General features: G+C 45.1%; 1 protein-coding gene across 3 annotated transcripts in view; it reads right to left on the reverse strand.

Annotated features, from left to right (window-relative positions):
• SPPL3 (signal peptide peptidase like 3) overlaps positions 1-25,224 on the reverse strand; it is a 171,844-nt gene that overhangs the window by 11,827 nt on the left and 134,793 nt on the right. For all 3 annotated transcript variants that reach the window (XM_032230089.1, XM_032230087.1, XM_032230088.1), the window contains 5 exons: positions 23,678-23,755; positions 18,632-18,720; positions 16,695-16,814; positions 15,262-15,340; positions 6,149-6,261 (listed from right to left, as the gene is read on the reverse strand). In XM_032230089.1, coding sequence (XP_032085980.1) covers positions 6,149-6,261; positions 15,262-15,340; positions 16,695-16,814; positions 18,632-18,710 — 391 coding nt within the window. In that variant the 5' untranslated portion in view covers positions 18,711-18,720; positions 23,678-23,755. The remainder of the gene's footprint in view (positions 1-6,148; positions 6,262-15,261; positions 15,341-16,694; positions 16,815-18,631; positions 18,721-23,677; positions 23,756-25,224) is intronic.

Raw genomic sequence — 25,224 nt, forward strand, 5'->3', positions numbered from 1 at the left:
TGCTTGGCAGCTATTTTGGATACCAGCTTTGAGTACCAGCTATTCCCCTGCTTATTTTCTAGAGGCTTTAATTCTGTTCCCCATTTGGTGGTGCCATTAATCTTGGGGGAGAAAATATGACTTGCCGTGGCTTGTGTCGAACATAGTTTAGTAAAGACAAACATGTTTAACTGCTGACAATCAAGTGCCTTCCTGAGGCCCAAGCCTGCTACCTCTGCAGTCTTCCTCCCTAGGCACAGAAGGCAAGAAATGTGATCATCCCTTCACGCCTTCGTGCAACCTTATTTTAATAATCTGTCAATTTCAGAAGCTTTCCCGTTGTGTAAAGGGCTAGTGGAAAACACACTTTTTCATTACTTATTAAGTCACAGTGGGTTTCCTCAAGTCAGTCAAGAGTGCTGCTCTGGATGATGTTTTAAACAACCTTAAATATTTCAATTAAGAACCAGTCTTCCAGAATCCCCGAAGAATAAGGCAAGCTGCTGGTTCAACACTTTCAAAATGAATTTTAAATCCCACTGTCAGTGTTAGCAGTTCCCGCACACAAATCTTCTATTTCTGTGTTCTGTTACTTTGCAAGCCAAACATTTAAATCTATAATCTTTGCAAGCAAGTCACTCCCCACTGTATTTCAGCGCTTTCAAGTAGAAAAACCAGAATAAAACATGGCAGGATGCTGAAGTCCATCTTAGCTTTATGCACAAAACCAGGCGGCTGGTGCACCTTAAGGAGGTACCTATGCGGTCTTTGCTTGAAGATTGACAGCAGTGGCTAAATGGCCCCACTGTTAAGACTCCTCAAGACAAGGAAAGTTCTTCATGTTTCTTCAACTTTCAGAACCAGTTAACAAAATCTCCTTGGTCTTCATGGGACACAACATGAATTTGTCCCATAAAGTGTTGGCTTTCTGTTCACTAGACTAAGCCAGACAGTTACTTCACCTCTTCTTGTAAAACTTGCTTTCTATACTGCTGACTCTTCATCCTGTGTTTATTTAAATTTTGTCTACATCATTTTTAAAGTGCACCAATGGGCAATGGAATTACAAAAAATGTATCTTTTGTTTGTAAAATTGTACAATGCCTTCCACGTTAACAGAGAAGGAAATACACCTATTCAAAGTTCCAGTAATTTAAGGATAAGAACTTATTCAAAGGGATTTGGGTAAAAATATAAGGAAGGGGAGACAAAACAATTGTGACAAGGTGCTAGGGACCACAAAGACAAGCAGAAGACCTGCATAATGGACAGAAGACAGACTTTTCAGAAGGAGAGACAGAGGAGAATTAAGGGAGATTTCAATTTGCACATCTGCTCAAAAACTAGCTCATGCATGATTGCAAACTCTTTAAATTCCTCCCTGGTCCTGCTGACTTTTGTTTTCTAGAAGGCCAGAGAGAAGACAAAGGTCTTGCTTCTCCTCAATCTGATCCTAATCAAAAGGAAGAGTTGGCAGAAGAGGAAAAAACAGTGGAAATCTGGGCAGAAATGAGACCATCTTGGGGTTCAAGAGTGAGAAAATGGAGCACGGCCATACACGCCTGTTAGATTTCAGGAGACCAACAACTTCAGAGAAATACTAGGCAGAATCCCGCAGACAAAATTTCTCTTAAAGGGAGTGCAAGAGAATGCCTCATAAACTCAGATGTCGACTAAGGAGGAAAAAGCAGCTCAGGAACCCACCCAAGAAGCCCAAGGAGCTTTTGACCAAAGGGACAAGAAGACGGGTGTCAATCCCCACGGAAGCCTGTCAGACAGCAGCTAACGCAGGAAGTGGGGAGCCTGAAGGGCCAAAGGAGCAGAGCTCACAAGGGAAGCCGAAAGCAATGAAAGCCCCTTTTGGTTCCAGGGGTGGTGAAAGCAGGAGGAGGGAGGGGTGAGCGGCTGCTAAGAGGAGAAGGCAAGATGGGGAGAGGCCCCAATTGCTACATGGCTTCCAGCTTCTCCTTCGGGGGAATTGCCCTCAAAGGGTTCTAAGTACAAAAATGAGGGAGTGGTGAAGAAAAGGCAGTAAAAAGATGATGATGAGGGATCCCAATGAATCCATTGCTGCAAATAGGTTCAGGGCTCCAAAATCAGATCCTCCAAGAACCACAAAGGGACCTGTGGGTGTTGAGTTGAAGGATTTTTTGGTGCAGCTGAGGAACCATGGAAGAAGGAGCGTCAGAAGTTCGGAGAAGGGGAAAGCTGCCCCACTTTCAAAAGGGGGGGGGGAGAGAGAGAACGGAGAGCAAAGCACCATCCAGATTGATGTGATTCCTGACCAAAACTCTGGAACCGATGACTAAGCAGTTGGCTTGTGTGCACTGAGAGAAGAATGCATCGCTTGGCAAAAGCCCGCGGAGGTTTACAAAGAGTAATCCTGCCAAACCAACCTCATCTCCTTTTCTGACAGTCACCAGTTGAGCTGAGCCAGGAATGCAGCACGCTCAACGTGTTTTAATTTTTGGAAAGCCTTCAACCCGTGTGACTCCAGCAGAGAAGATGGCACATGTAGGCTGGTCTGCTCTATCAAAAGGCAGAGCAGGATGAATATAATAATCATATCTCAGGCAAGTTACACATTAGTGGGTCCATGTGAAGCTGGGAAGAGTGAAGCAGCACTGGCAACTCCATGCTAACGACCTGGAGTATGTAATGAGGTAACATTTGGAAGCAGCTCAGGTAGATACTTCCCTAAATCGCTGAACTAGAACAGGATGGAGAAGGTTTATGGCACATACTTGCAAAATTTTTACCTCTATACTTTTACAGCCATTCTCAATAAAAGTGGTTTTAGTCTCCCTGGGTGTTGATTTCCTGGCCTGGTCCACTTCATGGGCTTATTTACAAATGACCAAGAGAAGAGGTTAGAACACGTGACTGCAGGTAGTCCCAAAGGTGCTTTTTCAGGAGGCAATTGGACTTTCTTTTTTTTTTCTTTTGAAGACGTTTCAGGGCTACAGATAGTCCTTGACTTATGACAAGTGAGCCCAAAATTCCCACTGCTAAGTGAGACAGTTGTTAAGTGAGTTTTGTCCCATTTTCAGACCTTTTGCCCCAGTTGTTAAGTGAATCTGCAGTTGTTAAATTAGTAAGACGGTTGGTAAATCAATCTGGCTTCCCTGTTGACTTTCCTGGTCAGAAGGTTGCAAAAGGGATCGCGTGACCCTGGGAAGCTGCAAGCGTCATAAATATGAAGTCAGTTACCAACTGTCTGAATTTAGATCACATGACCACGTGGAGGCTGCAATGGTCGTTAAGTGTGAAAATCGGTCATAAGTCACTTTTTTCAGTGCTGTTGCATCTTCAGTCACTAAATGAACGGCTGTAAGTCAAGGACTGCCTGTATTAGATTTGCAGAAATAGAAAGATGGAAAGTATCTCAGAAAACAGTCAATTGGAACCCTGGGCAAACGCAAGCCAAGTGAATTTCAAGGAGGACCAAGGAGGAGTCCCAAACTCTTGTGTGAAAAACTACATGTGTAACAGAGGAGGGAACTCTAATTGATAGTTGCACACGCAAAAGGATCTTGGTATCTTAAGGGGATCATGTCCAGCTGACCGTGAGTCCATAACGTGTGGCAACTATAAAGAGAAAAAAGCAAATGTGATTCTAAACTGCATCAACAGAGATACAGGTCAACAACAGCGTCCAGAGTAACAGAGCTGGAAGGGACCTTAGAGGCCTTCTAGTCCAACCCCCTGCTCAAGCAGGAGAACCTATACCATTCCAGACAAATGGTTGTCCAGTCTCCTCTTAAAAACCTCCAGGTTTTCTTTCTTGGCTCTATGTTCTGCTCTAGAACATTGAATTCTATTCTGGTATTGGATTTTGAGATCGATTCTAGGTAGCGGCAGATATTTCTCTCTTGGGGCACGATAAGAGTATATCTGCTGAATATAACTCTGCTTTGGCAACAGGAAGGGCATCCGGCCAGTAAACACTCAGCTCCATTCAGTTGCCTAGGCTCTACTCCGCAAGGGATTACAGGGTCATTAAAACAAGATGATTGGATTTTGAGAAGGACAATGACAATCTCAATTGTTTTTGGAAAACAAGAGGCATACAAAACAAAAAGGATGGGAAACGTTTGGAGACACCGCCAGGCAGTGTCTGGAAAAGAAAAAACGAAAGGGAAATACAATCACCGTCTTCAAGTCTCTGAAAAGCTGTCACAAACAAGGTGCAGAAGCAGCATTCGGAGTTATACAGAATGCAAGACAAGAAGCAATGGGTTTAAACTGCAGGTGGAATAGATTTCATTTGAGCATCAAGAAGACTGTCCCAACATTAAGAGTTGTTGAAAAATAGAAGGTGCTGCCTAGAGGGCTGATGGACTTTCTTTTGCTGGAGCAGCTTCAACAAAGGCCATCTCCTGGCAATGCTGTAAGTTACTGCTTGGGCAGCCAGTTGCACTAAAGGATCTTGAAGGTCCCACAAACCCTTATGGTTCTATCATTCTACAATAGTATACTTCTTTATTTAAAGATGATGCTTCACTGAAAGTGCTGAGAGCAGCTTTCTACTCACACCCTGTCCTTGTGGTATCAAGTATTTATAGGCCTTACAGGCTTCACCTCAAATGCAAATATTAGACGAGGTGCAATAAAACAACAGCATTTATACAGGAAAAAAAGTGGGTAGCTCTCAATGCCTGAAATTCTTCATTCTCTGAAGAAAGATCCAGGCTGAAGAACTGATAAAGAACCGACCCCCCCACCCAAGGAATACACAATAGGCTTATTTGGCTACGCAATAGGCTTATTTGGTCAGGATGTTATACCACAAGCCCTTCTGAATCCAAAACTATTTGCTATAAAAACCATTTGACTAGCTAACTTAAATATGCCAGTTGGGTAATAAGGAACTGTCTTTCCACGCTTGTTCCTCATGTTGGGCCCTGAGGAGGGAAAGAAGACTCACTAAAGGACAGTGAGGGTGAACCTTTTCAGCACCAAGTGCCCAAACCAGAACGTTTGTGCATGTGGGCATGCTAGAGCGCCAGAAACCCAAAGATCAGCTGGCCAGCACCCACCTGCCTGTTTTTTGGCTGTTTTCTTGCCATATTTCAGGCTGGTTTTTTGGACCATTTTCAGGGCCAAAAACAGCCCAGAAAACAGCCTGAAATGGCCCGAAAATGGCCTGGGTTTTTTTTGGCTGTTTTCAGGCCATTTTCCAGTGCTCTGGTGCCCGTGAACACCAGTTGGTGACGGTGCAGATGCCCACAGAGAGGGCTCTGTGTGCCATCACAGCTATAGGGGATTCTGGTCACTGGAAATCCACAGCATACCACTTGTTCCCAAGTTCAAGCCAGAACTAACTAAAAATTCAAACCCTGTTTGGAACAAAAGTCACCAAATGCTTGGGGTAATAGAGACGTACGGATGATAACATGCCATCATTTCCCACAAATTCTGGCTTTTCCTGCATTGGAAATGTAGACATGCTTTGTCTTTCTATTCTAAAAATGAAGAATGGAGCTCATGTGCTGCAAAACACAGCCACTTTTGCCTGCCTGAGCTGGAAGGGCACTTTCTGCACTCTGAATGGAGACTTTGCTGCCCCTCTGCATCTAGTAATCCAGAGGCTGCACCCTCACTCAACATTAGAAGGGTTTCGGATTAACAATATCCTTTTTAAAAAGTGTTTTGCAAGTGTTTTGAGTTCAGAATAGCATGTCTCAGACTCCAAACAGGCCTGTCTTTGAAATACTTTCAGAATGAGACAAGCAGCCCATTTTCCTGCTTGAAAAAGCTGAATCAGGTTTGAAATAGGTTGTGCTCAAAGTGCCTGCATATCTCTAGATAAGCGTTACTCAATCTCTGCAGCTTTAAGGTATGTGGACTTCAACACCTGCCCAGAATTCCCCAGCCAAGCAATGTCTGGAGAATGCTGGGAATTAAAGTCGCATATCTTAAACTTACTGAGGTTGAGAAACGCTGATCTAGGTGGCCCATCAAACCTAATGGAGAAAAAGCAAACAAAACAAGTGAAGGCAAGTCTGTGCAAGAATGCTGAGGTTCTCTGAACCCAAGGACTTTTACTCCAATCCAGGAATGAATGTTGTATAAAATACTCCATTCCACAAAAAAGGTGGGGGGGGAGGAGAGGTGAGGGGAAAGTCAGGAAGGTCTGACCCTTCTCATTTGCATCTTCTGCACTTACCATCCATGAGCAGCCAGTGCCCAGTTAAGACCCAGATAAGGACGAGCATCACAGAGAGCGAGAAAGAGAGCAGCTCTGCAGCAGTGAAACGCCCACAGCATCCAAAGGAAATCCTGGAAAATATGGCCACAAGTTTAAGATCCTCTCAACAAAAGGAGAGAAAACATCTCCAACTCCCATTTCTATGGACTCCAAGAGCACCAGAACATAAGAAAAGTGTCCCTCAGAAAGATCAGTCCTCCAAAAAGCACTAAAAGGGAACCACAAAAGCTCTTTTTGGATCAGCCATTAGTTTTCTGCCTTTCAGAAGGTGTAATAAATATGATTGTATAATAGCAATAGCCCTTAAAACTTATATACCGCTTCACAGTGCTTTACAACCCCCTCTAAGCGGTTTACAGAGTCAGCCTGCTGCCCCCAACAATCTGGGTCATTATTTTACCCACTTCGGATGGAGGGAAGTCTGAGTCAACCTTGAGCCTGGTGAGATTTTAATTGCCAAATTGCAGGCAGCCAGCAGGCAACAGAGGTAGCCTGCAGTACTGCACTCCAACCACTGCACCACCGTGGCTCATAATGGTGCCATACCTACATTCTAAAGCAAAGTACAATAAAAAACCAAACTTGCTATTAAAATTACTAGACTAATTTGGAAGCTTAAACTTAAAAGCTCTTTTCTACTACACTTCTCTTGAATTATTTGTTTTCAACCAGATATAAAATAAAAACTAAATTAATTGCAAAATTGATGTTGTACCCACTGAGCTAGATGTTAATAACAAAATATATTTACCATAAAATATTTATGAGACTATAACTTCTAACATAAGTAATATAATTAATCACAAAGTTCAAGGGAATAACTATGAATCTAAAATCTAGGTATTTCTACAATAAAATAGAAATAAGGTAACTAGGAGCTATAAATAAATTTAAATTTTAAACTCTGAAAGCCTCTCTACAGTTGTGTGACTTAAGATATGTAACCAAATTTAAAAATTAATTATGCAATACTTTAAAAAGCATAAAAAACAACAGATATACATAGTTGGCTGCTAAGATCAAGATAAAAAACAGAATAATTTTAGCCCAATTAGCATTAACTGGATATCCATTCCCACAGTATTGCACACACAATAAGCCAGAGATAAGGAACTATGGCTCCTTTATGACTTGTGGACTTCAACTCCCAGAATTCCTTAGCCAGCATGGGAATTGAAGTCCACAAGTCATTCTGGGATTACTGGGAGGTGGTCCACAAGTCATAAAAGGACCATAGTTACCCACTCCTGTATGTAAGCAATGAAAGAATGTTTGTGCAAAAATACCTGTACAGAACCGACTTGCACAGCCTGGTAACTTTAGGAGCCCTGATGGTGCAGTGGTTAGAATACAGCATTGCAGGCTGACTCTGTCCATAGCCAGGAGTTCAATCCTGACTGGCTCAAGCTTTCCCTCCTTCCGAGGTGGGTAACATGAGGACCCAGATTGTTGGGGGCAATGGGCTGACTCTGTAAACTGCTCAGACAGGGCTGTAGAGTTCCCCAAGATTTTCAGCTTTGTGGACTGGGTGGGGGGTGTTCCACATGTGCGATGGGCCATTTGCACGAGTAGAAGGCACGCACAGCCATTTGTACAAATGGAGTGTGCGCGAGTGGGGATGCATGCACACTTGCCCACCACTTCCGTGGCCTGGTTCTGAAAGGCTCAGGTAGGCCCTGGCCCAGGGGTTGGGGACCCCTGCTGTAAAGCACTATGAATAATGTGTAAGTTCTAAGCGCTATTGTTCTTGCTAACTTTACAAGTCCTGAGCGAATAAAGGTTGCACTTATTAGCTGTGCAGATTAGGAGAGCCTGCTCAATTGCTCCTAGTGGCCCTTTCTATGAGCTCCGTGTGCTCCCAACAGAAAGGAGCGTTTGAAAGATGTCCTCCCTGAGCCTTTTTCTCTTAAGAGAATATTTGCAGCTTTATAAGCAGGGCCAGAGAATCTGTTACACATCTCCCACTTCAGGATAGTATCTCATTTTCATTCTCTTTATAAATAACCCAAAGCAGCAAACAGATCTAAATTCTATACTCTTCCTATTTTCTCCACAGTGGGTTGTGGATTAGGCTGAGAACGTGACTGGGCGAAGATCACCCAGCTGGCTTTTTTCTACTTTTAAAATTATTATTTACTGTTTCTATTTCTTTCTTTTCTATTCATTTCAGAGGAGAGCATGGATCCAATCGATCATGTATACTGGGGCATTTTTTCCATGTCCCTGCCCAAATTGAAAAGCCAATGCCAAATGATGAGGAAGAACTGTGACTGTTATTCTCTCCCTAAAGGGCATGGCAACCCACAGAAGATGCGTCATCACAAGGAGAGGGTCTGCTTGTGAAATGAAGGTGGGTTGGACAGAAGATGGGCTTTTGGACTGTGTCCCCACATGAGTATGTCCCCCAGACTTGTTCATCTCTTTCCCCTGGACTCCAAGAAGTTCCTTCTCCTTTAAGTAGGCCTTTGATGTCTTTTATTTGAGTAGTTAACTATTTTTACTTATGCTGTCATATTGAAAAATTGTTATATAAAGATGTTTTTACACAACAATGTTGTGGGATTAGACCAGCATTATTGACAGACAGATATTTCTTTCAGTCTTGATAAAGGAGAATATTTGTAGCACAGGGCTGAAATGAGGGGTCCTTGGTGCTCTCTGAGATTGGTTGTTTTCTTGCAGACATTTCATTACCCAAACTGGGTAACATCTTCAGCGATAGTAAAGTGAGGTTTGTTCTCAATTTATATTCTAGTGGCTTGTCCTATCCGTGTTGGTGGAAGTGGTATTGGAGGTTCTTTGGTTGGACTGTTACTGTTATTTCGCAGTTTCTTGATTGGAATACTGTGTACTTCTTGATTGTTAGTCTGATGTTAATCTTGGTGCCAACCTATGCTCATCTGGGTATTGACTGCTGGTAGGGAGGTGTTTTGGTCTCTTTTATCTAGGATGGTGACAGTTAAGTTGATGTTACCTAGTTTGGTAACATCTGCAAGAAAATGGCAGTTGGACTTACCTGAACTGCATGTTTTGTAGAGATGCTTGGGAGGAGTAACACGTGGGTATTACCCAAGCCTTCTTGCCTATTGGAGACTGAGGTATTAATCTTTTGGAGCCACACCTCCGTACTTCCTCCTACTCTCCCAGATTACCGATGGATCGTAGCAGAAACTGAAAGGAAGGACAAACAAAAAAACAGCCAACACATATCCTTCCTATTGTTAACGCTGAATCTGGACTCGCTCAGGCCCCCCTAGGCGCGGGGGCGCCCAGACGGGAGGGAAGTGACTCCTCCCACGCATCTCTACGAAACATGCAGTTCAGGTAAGTCCAACTGCCAGTTTCCGAAGAGAAGGCGTGGGAGGAGTAACACGTGGGACATACCAAAGCTAGATGTCCTGGGAGGGATTCGCTGGGCCTGAGCCCCCCGGGGAGTCCAGAACCCCCTGCAGGACCCTCCTGCCGAAGGCAGCCTCCATGGAGGCGAAGGCATCCAGTCTGTAGTGTTTAATGAAGGGAGAAGGAGAAGCCCAGGCGGCCGCCCGGCAGATCTCCTCTATGGGGGCCTGGGTGGACCAGGCTGCAGAAGTGGCTGCACTTCTAGTGGAATGAGCCGTGATGCCCTCAGGGACCGGGAGTCCTTGGGCCCTGTAGGCCTGTGAGATGGCCGCCCTAATCCATCTACTGATGGTGGCCGGGGAGACCTTGGATCCCCGGGAGGAAGGCTGATAAGACACGAACAGAGTCTCCGAGCGCCTAAAGGGGGCCGTGCGCTTCAGATATATGCGCAAGGCTCTCCTGACATCCAGCTTGTGCCAGGATTTCTCCCTGTCACCTGAGGGGTGAGGACAGAAGTCCGAGAGAATAATCTCGAGAGCCCTGTGAAAGGGGGAATTAACCTTGGGCATGAAAGCGGAGTCGAGTCTGAGGATGACCCGGTTATCTAAGAAGGTGCAGAGATCCGCCCTACTGGAGAGGGCGTTGATTTCGGAAACTCTCCTGGCCGAAGTGATGGCGACCAGGAAGACAACCTTGAGGGTTAGGAGCTGAAATGAGACCTCTCTCAGGGGCTCAAACGGGGCTTCGGTGAGGGCCTGAAGGACCGTAGGAAGGTGCCAGGTGGGGAATCGATGGACCACTGAGGGTTTCAGATTTGCCGCCCCTTTGAGGAAGCACTTTAGGACCAGATGTTGGGACAAGGGAGGAGCATTCACCCACCCTAGGACCGTGGATAGGGCGGAGACTTGTCTCCTGAGCGTGCTAGTGGCTAGACCCTTTTCGTGTCCCTCCTGGAGGAAGTCCAGCACCTGTGGAACCGAGGCGGCAGCTGGACGGAGACCCTTAGCTCGGCACCAGTCCGCGAAGGCCACCCAAGACGCGTTGTAGATGCTCATGGTGGACTGTCTCCTGGATGCCTCCACAGTTCTGATGACCTTTTCGGAATATTGAGCCTCCCTTAATTGTTCCCACTCAATCGCCAGGCGGTCAGATGAAGCCACTCTGGGTTCGGATGCTCCAGAGATCCCTGGCGGAGGGCCAGCACCCCCGCTGGGATCCTCCAGTGGGGAGCTGTGGACAGATCCACGAGGTCTGCCAACCAGGGGCGACGAGGCCAGAAGGGAGCCACCATTATCATCTCCGCTCCCTCCGCCACCACCCTCCTCACGACCCCGGGAATGAGAGGAAGGGGGGGGGGGAGGCATAAAGAAGACCTGGTGGCCATCTGCAACGAAGGGCGTCCGTGTCCATGGCTCCCCTGGTCGGAAACCTCGAAACGAACTCTGGCAGCTAGGCGTTCTGCGGGGTCGCGAAGAGGTCCATCGTCGGATGACCGAACCTCTCGCAGATCTGACGGAAGATCGAGGGATGGAGCTGCCACTCTCTGTTGTCCACCGTCTCCCTGCTGAGCCAGTCTGCTTGATGGTTGTCCGTTCCGGAGATGTGTTCGGCTTTTATGGACTGAAGGTGCCTCTCTGCCCAGTTCCCCAACCGCAGGGCCTCGTCGCGAAGGGCCCTGGAGTGGGTTCCGCCCTGTCGGTTCACGTGCGCCTTGGCCGCTACGTTGTCGGTCAGAACCAGGATGTGTTGACCGGCTACCGAGTCCTTGAAGTGTCGAAGGGCCAGATGGATGGCCCTGAGCTCCAGCCAGTTGATGTTGTTTCGCAGATCTGACGGGGTCCAGCGGCCCTGGGCGATCTGATTCTCCAGGTGGGCCCCCCAGCCGAAGAGACTTGTGTCTGTGGTGAGGATCCTCCTCGTCGGTTCTCTGAAGAGGCATCCTCTGTTCAGTGCTGGGGAGAGCCACCAACGGAGGGATAGCCGTACCTGGGGGGTCACTCTGATCCTGAAGGTAGCATCGCTCGTCCCAGCTCTCTGGTGAGGTAGCAGGAACCACTGGAGCTCCCTGGCGTGCAGTCGGGCCCACGGTACGATTCCTATGCACGAGATGAACTTCCCCAGGAGCCTGGAAAGAAGAACTACAGGGACAGAGCGTAACTTGCGAACCTCAAGAATCATTTTAATGATGCTGTTCTTGCGATCCTGGGACAGGAAGACCTCCCCAGCTACCGAATCGATAATGGATCCTAAGTGAAGAAGCCTGGTGGAAGGGACCAGATGGCTCTTTTCCAAATTTTTGGAAAACCCCAGGGCCCTAAAGGTGTCTATGGTGGTTCTCAGGTCTCGCTCAGCCAGGGCGGGAGACCTGGCTAAGACGAGGATGTCATCCAAATAACAAAACAAACGGACTGGGAGGGAGCGTAGGTGACCGGCTGCTGCTGCTAGGATCTTGGTGAAAGTCCTGGGGGCTGATGCCAGCCCAAAGGGAAGGGCCCTGTATTGGAAATGTTGCCCTTCATGTGAAAATCTGGGAATTTACGGTGTTCCAGGGCGATCCTGATGTGTAAGTATGCCTCTGTGAGGTCGATAGAGGCTAGGAAGTCGCCCGGTCGAATACCCTCCAGAATGGATTTTAGGGAGGCCATTTTAAATTTGCGGTATACCACCCTGGAATTTAGGAGCTTAAGGTCCAGGATGGCCCTCCATCCCCCTGAACTCTTAGGGACTAAGAAGAGATTCGAGTAGAACCCGGATCCCTCCTCCCCTTCTGGGACTCTTTCAATGGCCCTAATGTCAAGTAGATGTTTAATGGCTTTGGCCTTAAGGGCCCGCTTGGCCGGGTCCGTAGAGAGGGGGAAGGTGCGGAATCTGCTGGGGGGAAGAGAACGAAACTCCAGATGTAGCCCAAGCCTTACAGTCTGGAGAACCCACTCATCCGAGGTGACCCGTTCCCAGGCATCCGCAAACAGGGAGAGGCGACCGCCAATGGGGAAATCCGGCCCCGGATTACCTGAATCTGCGGAAGGGACGACCGCCTCCCCCTCGAAAGGGCCGCTTGCCCTGCTGCTGGCCCCTGAATCTGTCCCTCTGGAACTGTCTATCCCCTTGCCTGTGGAATCTAGGGTTCTGGTACCTCTGATTCTGGTTGTCCCCGTTGGGTGGTCGGTACAGGGCCCTCCTGGGGTATGGCGCGTGGCGGAAGTCCGATCGCTTAGTTGTTGTTGGGAGCACCTTCCGCTTGTTCTTATCCTCTACAAGGAAAGGATCCAGCGCCGTCTCGAATAGCTTCTCCCCGGTGTAGTCTGCGCCCATTAGGTGCCACTTCATCCGGGATTCCGCCTGCCAGTGACGTAGCCAGAGCATGCGTCTAGAAGCAACTGAGGAAGACATGGCTCAGGCCGCATACTTTACTGCATCCAGCGTGGTGTCTGCTGAGAACTGTGTTGCCGCCAGCATCTTGGATATGTCTTGTAGCAGGCGCACATCAGTGGCCGGAGTCCTGTCCCTCAGCTGCTCCAACCATAGGACTGTGGACCTGTTAAAGAAAGAGGCGGAGGCAGCCGCCCTGATAGCCCAGGTGATAGCCTGAAACGTTTTGCGCAGGACAATGTCTGCCTTCTTGTCCTCAGGTTTGAGGCAACTGGCAGTGTCTCCTGCGACCACTGTTGAGGATGAAGCCAGAGTGGCCACTGGGTTGTCCACCTCCGGTACCTGGAGAGCCTGGGCAAAAGTTTGATTAAGGTTGTAAAACCTTCTTTCATTCCCACCTGGGGTGGGGAAGGACCCTGGTTTTACCCACTGCGATTTAAGGACTTCCATGAACATCTCCGGAGTGGGAATCTCCTCCTTAGCCACGGGAGGTCTATGGAAAGGCCCCTTTTTCTTCTTGCTCTTACCCTTGTCAGATGATTCCGCTGCCAGTTTGAGATCTGGGGGGGGGGGGGGAATCCAGGTCAGCTGTGGCCGCTGCCTTGCGAAGTAAGGAGCTAAATAAGGAAGGGGGAAAAAGCCCTGCCACGGTGGAATCATCCTCTGCCTGGGGATCCTCATCTTCTGAGAGCCCCACCTCCTTCAATTCTCCTTCCTCTAGGTCGGAGGCCTCGCTAGCTGTGGAAGGGGAGGGAGACCTGGCATTCCCTAATGCTGGGGCGTTCTTGCTGGAGCCTAGGGGGATCCTGTGGGGCCCTGCTCCTGGAACCTTGAGGTTGCTGACCTAAGCTAGAAGCCATTACCTGGGCCAGAGCCCTGGCTAGCATGTCCTGGAAACTGTTGGTTAAGTCAGGTAGGGCAGGCTGTAGTTCTGGAGGCTGGGGATATTCCCTGGGCTCCGGAGAAAGTGGAGCCAGGCGAGGCCTGGTTGGGCTGGTGGTTCTGCGCCCAAAGGGATCCGCTCTGGAGTCCGCAGGGGGAGCAGGTGAAAGGGGGGGGGGCGATAAAGAGCTATGCCTTCTAAAGGAGCCCCCTGGAGATGCTGGAGATGCTACCCGGGCTGGGGCCCTGCGAGGGGAACGAGACCTGGAAGGGGAAGGGCTGATGGTCGCCCTGAATTCCCTGGCCGAGGCCCTGGTGTTTCTGGCCTCCTTCCTGGGGGCTGCCTGTTTGGGGGCCCTGGCCTTATCCCTCCTCAGTGGGGATCTCCCCCTGGGTGCTGGGGAAAAACCTCGCCGGGATCCTCACCCCCTGGGGCCTTGGGCCTGGTGCCCTTGCTCCTGGTCGCCTCCGCCATTACTCACGGTTAGATGCACACCACCTCCTCCTCCTATAGCCAGCTGCAAGGTCGGATTCTGCTCTCAGGGGCTGGATCCGCTCCTTAAGCCCTTGTGCTGATCCTCTGAAGCAGTTGCCGGCAGGCCCAGCTCTGGATCACCCCCCGGATCACCGGCGGGGTGGAGCCTAGAAGAAACCTCTTCCGGCTTGCTGGAGCCTTCTGAGCACTTTGGGCCTCCGTAGGGAAGCTCCAATCACGTGCTCGACCATGTGGTCTTTTCAAAATGGCGACCAGACCGATCATCCTGCTGCTGGAGATCGTAGGGGGAAGCTCCTCGAAGTCCCCGAGCCTTGCAGGTCCTCTTCTGCCTCCCACAGGCCTGGGCTTCGCCTGGATTGATCGTGCCAGGCAGAGGCTTCTTTGCCCTCTCTTACACGACCAGCCAGTCGCACGGGGCGCGCGCGCACACGCTGGTTTGCAACGAGGCTTTTCCAGCGGCACGGAGCACAGTGGAGGAGAGGTGAGGAGAAAGGCAAGGTCCTTATCGGAAAACTTTTGTAGCTAGAGATCACTGATCCAATCTTGAGGAAAAAAACTCTAAGTCTTCGAAGAGAAGGGAGAGAAGGAAAAACACTCCTTTTCAGGCCGCAGACTGAGGTAATCTGGGAGAGTAGGAGGAGGTACGGAGGTGTGGCTCCAAAAGATTAATACCTCAGTCTCCAATAGGCAAGAAGGCTTGGGTAATACCCACGTGTTACTCCTCCCACGCCTTCTCTTCGGAAATCCACCAAGCTCAGAGAGCACCGAGGACCCCTTGTGTTTCAGTATTATTTGGGCACCAGCCCTGCCCCACATTGCCAGGGGAAAGGAACTTTGGGTTTTCTTGTCTGAGGCCAGAAAAGATTGCACAAGGTACCTTCTCTGCATGCATGAAAAGCCCCTGCAGAATCCATTGCTAAGCTATTTCGTTACCAGTCCAACAGGATCTCTTAACATACACAAGATGAGCAAATTTTCTTCTTACTTGTTTTGAGGTGAACAAGGTCGTGTTAAATACTGGCACATTGGGAGCAGGAGAAAAGCAAAGGCTATTGTTGCAAGGACTGCAGAGAAACAGAAAGAGGGGGAAATGCCATTATTGGGGAGGGAAAAATCCAAAAAAAGCAGACATCCACAATTAACTCAGACAATTTTTAAGAGTCCTGTTTCTTGAAGAACAGTATCAGTATCCTCGGCGCTTGCTATCCAGTACTTTAGACCCATGAAACAAATATTTTTTGAAAGGGAGACGCATACGTGTCATTTGGCAGAAGACAAAAAACTGGGCGCCTTTTTGTGACTTGGCCCAACTTTCAGCCCGCAGATTCAGGGTGACTAAGATGCAACTGGGAAAGTTTAGCAACATCAGCAACACCATTTGATTCTAATCTTCCGAGTTCTTCTCGGCAGCTCCACTGAAAGAAATCGGCACCTGGGCTCTTGGAGAGTTTCTAACTGCTTAAATATAGTTTTGGAAAAAGAGCATCCCAGTGGATTATGTTCTACTGTTATTTATTTCATTTTAACTGTTTTATTCTATGGCCACCCTTCAATTTCGTGGAGGTTTACAAAAAAAATTACTATTGTAAAAAGGTAAAACAGAACCAGTGCAATGTATAAAAAGCACCATAAAAACAAGAGAACCATAATAAACATAAAATGATCTTAAAAGTAGAAGAAATAGGTTAGCTTGGGCATTTGGTGGTTGGAGAGGGGAGGGAGGGAATCATTGCTGCGTTAAGTATTTCCAAATCAAGAGTTGACAATTTGATTGTGCCCAAATAGTTTATGCTGTAACTCCCAGCATGCAACTCATTTCTGGTCTTGGTGGCTGAAGTTGACAAAATAAATATGTTTATTCAGCTATCTTGGATACACACACACAAGGCTAACTAGACTTTTGGCAAATGTTAGACCAGGGTTTTCAAACTGTTCCTTGGAACCCCAAGATTCTGTGCGTGGTGCGTGTTTAAGGGTGAAAAAAGCATGATTTTGCCAACAAGCTTGGGGACCCAGAATCCATCAATTGGTTGGTTTGACTGTTGTCACCAAAGGTAGGTGGGGGTTTATTGGGGTTTTGTATTGGGATCTTATTTCTTTAAGCTGCCTGAAATCATTGTGAGTGAATTGGGAAGCCATATAAATGCCCTTAATTAAAAAATCAAATCAATAAAACAAATGTCCTCAAATCCAGACAATTCCTTTCACCAGCCCTGCATCTCTTGATGAGGGCTTCCAGAAAATCACAGCAGGGGTGTCAAACTTACGGCTTTGTGGGCTGGATGCGAAAGGGGGAAAGTTGTGATCCATTACATGATGAGAAGGTGACGCCATGAGTTTGACAGCCCTGGTTTACAGCTAACAGCTTCTGAGCCATGAAACAACTGGGAAAGCTCTCCATGAAACAACCAGCCTCACCTGCTGTGCATATTGTAAAAACCACCTGAACTGAGTCAAAGAAGAAGAACATAACCAGGAGGGACACGGATGCCCCAATAGGCAGGAAAAGTGCCTGTGTCGAATCAATGGTCTGGATGCCTGCAGGGGAAGAAGAGAAAAGGTCACAATTATTGGGTGTCACACAACAGCCACAGCTACAAGGGGATCAGCCTAGATCCTCTTGGTGCCACACAAACAAATAAAACTAAAGCGACAGGCTAGATATGCATATTTTAAAACTGCAAATAGGAAATGTTCAGAAGAGGAAAAAAAAAACAAGAGGTATAATATATAGTCCTATAATAGTCCTTATGGCCACAATCGGGACCAGAATTTCAGTCACTAAGCTATCTGGTTATTAAGTGACTCCTCACATGACCCGATCCTGTTTTATGACCATTTTCATAAATTTAATTTACGGTGATCATTTTCACTATGAAGGTTATCATTGGGATCATTAAGCAAATCTGGTTTGGCTAATTGACTTTTTAATCCAGCCTGAGGTTTTGTTCACTTTGATATAAATTCAGAATCAATTAAAAGACTTTGTCCTCAAGAATAATGCAGATTCGGAGAGCTGAAAATGAATGACCATTTAAAAGGGTAGGATTTAAAGTGGTGTCACAATTCAGTCTGTTCTACTCTATTCAATTATTTGAAGTACATGATTATTTTTATTTTCATCTGTTAATTGTTAATATTGCAGTTTCAATGTTTTTATTTATAATTCTAATAATTTTTTTAAAAAATAAAAGCGTATAGCCTATTAGGAGACAGTTCAATACTTTGCACTAACCTATTATATACCACCAACATATCTTAAACTAAAAATATTAAAAATGGAATAAACCCCACTATATTTCATATGCCTTTCTTCAAAGTAAAGATGCATTATATAGTGCTACTTGTAACTTCCAAGATCAGGTTAATTGTCTTAAAAGTATTTCACCTATATTTAATAGGCATTGCTACTTCAAAATGGAATAACCATGAACATTCATAGTTTTAGATTGATTGTATTAGTGCAGGGCAAATATAACTATTACAAGGAAAGACAGTAAAACATTTATAAAATTTTGATATTGTTCTACATTTCTAGTTCATGCAAGGCTACATTTCATTTTAATTCTTCAACATGCTCCTGAAACATGTCATTTATTATAGGTGGGCCCAACTATGGAATAATTTTAAGATTTACTGTCTAGACCACGAACACGAGAAACAGATGACAGAACTGGGCAAACCAGTTACTCTTCCCACAGGACTAAGAGATAAGCTTCCACAGATCTCACAGTCTCAGAGTCTGGATCCTCCTAAAGACATCTCATCACTGACACTGGGGCTGCTGCTGCAGATCCTGAATCTTACACAACCTGTGATTAGCTATCAACTAATTTTTATTTGGACTTTGTCATTGTTCCTTCCTTTTATTAATTTTCCCCTTTTCACAAATATGCTCATTTTTGTATCTTGCACATGCCAGCACTATTTAAAAAGAAACGTTCAACTAAACTAGTCCTTGTTTTTATGATGTTGCCGGTTTTGTGTTTCTCAAGTTGGGCAAATGATTCTAGAATACTTTCCTTTTCTATATACTTTTTGCAGAGATGGGCAAAACTGAAGGCTCCTTGAAGAAAGACCTGAGCCCTCCAAACCCAACGGAAAAGATTGGCTGCAGTCAAAAATACACCTTGGGGGTGGAGCCTAGCCTTAATTCCTATCGGGAAAGCCCTACCCCTCCCTATACAATTAACAGAAGATTTTTAAACACCCCAGTTTTGCAGAGTCCCATTTCTTCCAGCAGGGCTACACTGAAAGCTGGACTGGCTGGCTGTGAGGAGTGGCCAGTGCTAGTCACAGTCTACCACGAAAAATAGCACTGTTATGAAAGCTGGCCTTTGAAGGAAGCCTCTTACTGTTATTGGTGCTACCGCCATTGAAGGGTCCAGCCGAGTTGCTGCTGTCCTTTTCCTTGTCTTGGTTCTCAAAGTCCATGTTCAGGGACCTGCAGAAAATGAGCGTATGCAAAACATCGGCTTTACATCTGGAAGGGACAGAACTTTGGTGTCCTTAAATGGAATATCAGTGCAATCAAAACATGGTTTTTTTAAAAAAATGTACCCACTTTTTCGTAGAATTTTCCAAGCATCTTACACAAATAGTAGATGTATTAACAAAAATGAATTATGCAGAAAAATACAAAATTATAGAATGTAAATGCTAGCAATAACAGAATCAAATTTAGCAGCATGATTCATTAAAACATCCTTATGCAGAAGAGTTAATTTTGTTTTTATTGAAGATCTGCATCTTTCCAAAGACATTTTTTAGCTTTGCGTATAGAAAGAGAAGCAAAACAATAAACTAAAAATAATATTATAACAATATCAATCATAATAGCTTGTAAGAGCAATATGAAGCCACTTTCCATTTTCAGATTTAGGGAGATTGTTTTGCAGCTGAGCAACACTGATAAAAAATATGCTTCCTCTCAGGGCACACAAGCTCACCTCAGACGGTAAGACAACAACCTCTTAACAGATGATGGAATCCAAGAAGATTTTCAACAGATCTAGTGCCCACCTATCTACACTCATAAAGGAGTATCTGTAGAGACATCTGGTCCTAAATGTTTGGCCAAGTCAACGGCCTTATATGCAGAGTTGAATTTTACTAATAAACCAGAGTTTATAATTAAGTTTTCGTAGCAAATCAAAGTAGATATCCATTGGATGTGATTTTCTCTAATGGTTCGTGAAGGAAAAAGACATTGACCAAGTGGTTGCACCTTACAAATGTCTCTGAAGTTGTTCACAGACTTGAATTTCAAGCAGCTCTCCAAGCCCTTTTCTTCTCCAGCCCCATGTTCCTTTCCCTGGTCAGTACCTGTTCCATTGCAACAATTTCCAGCACTGTAGGAGATCTATTAAGGCAGTGTTTCTCAACCGTGACAACTTGAAGATGTCTGGACTTCAACTCCCAGAATTCTCCAGCCAGCATTTGCTAGCTGAGGAATTCTGGGAGTTGAAGTCCAGACATCTTCAAGTTGCCAAGGTTGAGAAACACTATATGGAGACTTACAACCATTCATTTAATGATGTATAGATGCTACAATGGCACCAAAAGTGACTTACAACTGCTTCATTCACACACTTATGACCACCACAGCCTCCAATGACAAAATGATGAAAATTTGGGCATTTGGCAATATTCATGACTGTTGCAGCATTCTGGGGTATTGTGTTCACCATTTGCCACCTTCCCAGCCAGCTTGTGACAAGCAAAGTCAATGAGGAAAGCCAGATTAGCTGACTGTCAGGAAACTGCCAGCTAGGCTGGAAGAGGAGAGTCAAGCATGGGCTTAGCTTAGAGTCCTTACGCAGCTGCAGAAGACTTACCCTCCCCCAGGATTAGCCACCCAAAGTTGCCTCAAACTGCAAGATGGGCAGATAGATAGATAGATTGATTGATTGATTGATTGATTGATTGATTGATTGATTGAATGAATGATTGAATGAATGAATCAATGAAGCTTTTTATCTGGTTGTTCCCAAGGGAAGGCAAGCATCCTGGGGAGATTCTTGTAACTTAGGTAGGGAACAATAAAGTTGCTCACTTTAGCTATTTACAAGTGGCTCAGGCTGTTTGCATCTGACATTGACTGCATATTTCACTTAACAATTACAGCAAAACTGATATAAAATCAGGTATAGCTCATTTAATGACTGCATTATTTAGTGACAGTAGTTTCGTTGTGGTTATAAGTTGAGGATTGCCTGTATTTCCCCCTTACATTTTTTCCATTTCTTTCAGTTGAATTCAGATATGGGTTCTATCCATATTTTACTGGAAAAATCATAATCATCATCAGGAAATTTTAGACGCAGTTTAGAAAAGACCGGGAAGGCAGTTGACTTTCCTCTGCTCCTTTTGGTGCTACTAGTAAGTGTTCTCAGAATCATATTTGGGTTCTTGTTGGGTTTTTGATTACCATGTTGTAGGACCCAGGTTGAACAGTTTATGGAAGTAACGTGCCTGAATGCTGTCTCCATCTTCCATAACTGTCCTTTTTACCCGACTATTCCTTTTGACCTGGAGGTAGGGACAATGTACTTCGTCTCAATAGGAAGCCTGACCTTCCCTGGATCTCCTAAGAAGGGATGCCTGAAGCTCACCAGTTCAGCAGAGAAAAAGGAGGAAGCAAATCTGGAACTCTCTGCTTACCTCATCCATCCTTTACTCGTCTGAGGGCAGAAGTGGGGAGATGCAGCCCCCCAGAACTTCCGAGGGTGGTAAAAAGCTGCTTTCTACTAATCTGCATGTTTTGGGCTTCTTTTCTTCCTCTTTGTCTAAAAGTTTTCCCCTTCTTTTTCCTCTTTTTGTTTTTAACACATGACCTAAAATGAGAATGTTCTTTCTTTTTTGCAGAAGAGCAAATTAATCCAAAGTTTTGACTTGAGGCACAAATGACCAAGTTCAAATTCTTACACTTATGAACACATTGTGTGAAGACCTAAACCTCTGGAGTAGTCTATAATGCTTGGAAAGGTGGAAGGAAGATAGTGAAGAGGACAACCAGAGGGCCTCAGCTAGAGCAACCACATCTACATTATAGGAAGACCTATCAGGTTGTAGACAGAATCTCTGAATGTGGTTGCTAAGAACTGACCCATAATCAATCAACCGATCAATCAAGTCAGAAGAGTTGGAGTTAACTCTTACTCCTATTTAAAATCTTGTATTCAAACAACCAGTGTATATTGGTGTAAATGGTAACTCAGAGTATGCTTACTCTAATGAAGATATTAGGCAGGGTAGTGTTCCAGCCCCAATGCTTTTAAGCCTATATGACAACAACATCCCAGAATTCCTGGTCTGTGCTCTAGACACTAATATGTCAAAGATGCATGATAAATTTATTAATATTCTCTTATATGCTGAGGGTACAGTTCTGATGGCACGTTCCCAAGTAGTCCTGAGAAGAATGCTGCAGAAGCTAAAAACCTACTGTGTTCTCAATTCTTTAAACATCACTAAAACAAAATCTAAAGTGGTGGTACTCAGCAAAACTAAAAGTGTGACACATAACTGGCTGCTGGGTGAGAAACCTCTTGGACAACAGAATTCTTTCATCTATTTAGGAATAGTCTTTACCCAATACAGAAAAGGCACCCTTGGGAGAACTAACTTAAATGACTAAGAATCTCCATAGATAATTTTTGGTACCTATATCACTGAGCTTTTTTTTAAAACAATTTGCTCATGACTCCGTGTTGGGTAAATGACTGCAAAAAAATATAAATCCTGTCATTCCTCATTGTAAGTATGACTCAGCTCAACCCCTGGGTAAGTCAACATACTAAAGTTACTTTACATCATGAGTTTTCCATCCAGTGCCATCTCAACTGCCTCCCACACAAAGACAATATTTAAACAGAGTCCTAGTTAGCATTTTCTAAGCAGACATAGAGTTATTGGTGAAAAAATGATCTTTCAATTGGTTGGCTAAAAACAAAACCACTTTCCAAACCAAAAAACAAACAAACCACCAGTCAATACGTCTGACCCAAAGCTAAGAAAACTCTTTTTTAGGGCAAGATTTCAGTTGTTGGGTTTTCCAGCGCCTTTCCATTACTTGTGATATCATGAGAAGATCTGTATCTGTGTTGCCATCATAGATATTGTTCGTGTTTTATTTGATTATCAACTGTATGCCTTTTAGGCTTAAGATACTTAAAATTCCTACTTGAAAGAACAGCCCAGTGGGACCTGAATTGTACACAGCCCTATTTCCTCCTGGGCTCTAATGTATACATTGTGAGCTGAACTGCTAAGTTTAGAGACAAGGCAGTTCAGCTAAGCCCTATTTCCTCCTGGGCTCTAATGTATACATTGTGAGCTGAACTGCTAAGTTTATAGACAAGGCAGTTCAGCTAAGAACTTGTTTTAATGAACAGATCAGAGTATATACTGTTTTTTTAGGATTTAATATTTTATTCGTACACTGCCTGGAGTCCTCTGTAAGGGAGATGGACAGCTTCTAAATTTGATAAATAAAATAAAAATAAAACAGATAGGGGTGTCATGTAAAAGTGATGAGTCGTTTTGTAGAGGGAGATGAGCAGCATTTACATTATATTAAATTAAACAACTATACTTGAATGTTGATACATTGCATTTAGCACTATTTTATTATTGTATTTGCTTTTACCTATTTTATTTTGGAAGCCTCACTTGTATTTAATTTTAATTTAAAAAACAGGTCATAAAACTAATCTATAAGGTAAGATAATAAATTATCCACCTACCTACCTACCCACCTACCTATCCTCCCTCTTCAGTACAAGAAGAATAGCAATTTTAAAACATTTTAATTCTTCCCCAAAGTATCTAATCTCTGTGAATTTAACAAAAACAACACTGAAGAAGAGCAGCAACTGCACAATACTGTGTTATTTTTAGATTTCCCAGGCTTCTGTAACAGCTCTGGGGTCTTTGCTTTTTTTTTTTTTTTTTAGAAATTCAAGAAATGTGTCACTCTTTTCCTGAATTATCTGGCATGTTTCAGATAAAAGAACCAGATTGCAATTTTTATTGCAGGTTGGATTAAAACGAGCCTTAAGAATAAATTGACAAACACTTCTATTTTCACCTTTAAATAAATCACAATAAAAGTAATTGCTTCTTCACAACCTTTAAAAAAAACCTTCCATGAAAGCTTCCAGGAACAAATAAAATGTTAAATGACCTGCTCTTCAGTTCTGGCCTGCTTTGCCATTCTACATTTCAGGGAAATAGTATCAATATACATTCCTACTTGAAAGAACAGCCCACTTAGATCCGAATTGTAGACCTCCTGGGCTCTAATGTATACATGGTGAGCAGAACAGCTAAGTTTATAGGCATGCTGGGGAGGGAGAGGAAGAGGAGGAGTGGTAATATACAAAAGCCAATGACCTTACCTGAAGCTGCCGTAAACAATGAGAAGAATGGAAATGAGGAACGTGGATACTTGACTAGAGTCCACAAGGGAGTAAGCCCTGAAAGGCAAGAGAGACACAGCATATTACAATCATGAACCCTTCCAATATAAAATTTGATCATTCCAAAATTGGGCAAAAGGTTTATTGAAAATTCAGAATAAGCCTCAAAGCACCTGTTGCAATATCTAATTTGTCTATTTGCTCAGCTACTCAACATTCACCCATTTACGGGACACCGTGACTCCAAATGTGGGCATCCCAGGAGAACAATAAGCACACTATTGCTGGAACAGGTGGGCTGCAAGGATGACCATGTTCCAGGAAAGTTGAAGGGGCTGCAAAGGCTTCACCTTGAGAAGACGGGGGAGTGGAGGGGGGCGTTGTCTCAAACACCTTAAAGGCTGCCATGGAAAAGAAAGCCAAGATCTATTCGCTACTTTTCCTGATACAGAGACAAAGAAGGAAGAGATTCATTAGATGTTGGGGGGGAAACAAACCTGCCATGAGAACAACCGATCCACATTTATTGTCTGTTGAAACAGAGCCTGGACACTGCAGATGCTGCCATTTGAAATCCTACACCAAATACAAAGCTGAACACAATGCCCTAAATGGCCTTTTTCCAGCTGTACCACATCATGATTCAGCATACAAACTGGGTCAGGTTGGACTTCACAGCCCAAGACCCATTTCTGCAGCATCTTCGGTCATAAAACAGAACAATGCTGAAAAATATAATCCTTCTTCGTGCCAGGTAATAGTTTTATTTGGCTCGTCAATTTAATATCCCCAGGGTGATTCACAACAACTCATTAAACACAACAATCACTAAGACAACGTATTCACAGCAGAACAAGAATTGCAAGAGCCACACCTTCAGTAGCTTCTCGGCCTATGCCCGCGATGGAGAACCTATGGGACGCATGCCAGATGTGGCACGCAGCACCCTCTCTGTGGGCACATGAGCCGTCACCCCAACTCAGCTTTACCTTGCATGCGTGCATGCCACCCGCTGGCCAGCTGGTCTTGGGGGGTCTCTACCACGCATGTGCAGGGAGGGAGGGAGTGTGTGCACATGCTCTGTGTTCTAATTATTTAAGTACAGTAGAACCAGAATTTCCAATGCTACACAATGCAGTCATAAAGTGTGATGTCACATGACCATGCTACCGTGTTTTCCCAAAAATACAACATAACCCAAAAACAAGCCCTAGCCTGATTTTCACACCTGTGCCAAATATAAGCCCTAGTTAAGCCCTGCCCGCCATTTGGTTGTATGAGGTGGGGGTGAGACAAGGGCGGGGATGGGGGGATGGAGCTGCCCTATGCACCCTGCGCCCACTTACCTTAGGACCACTGCAGCCAGGCCCCCCAGCTCCGACACCTGTTGTGCTGCGGCCTGACTTCTTCTGCAGCTGCTTTCAACCAGATGCCACGTGGAGCGGTACTACCGCTCACGGCATGACGCTGTGTGGCGCATTGCCAATGGCGCACATGGCTCATGGCACTGCTCACTGCAGGACACA

Source organism: Thamnophis elegans, chromosome 13, assembly GCF_009769535.1.
Source record: "Thamnophis elegans isolate rThaEle1 chromosome 13, rThaEle1.pri, whole genome shotgun sequence".
NCBI lineage: Eukaryota > Metazoa > Chordata > Lepidosauria > Squamata > Colubridae > Thamnophis > Thamnophis elegans.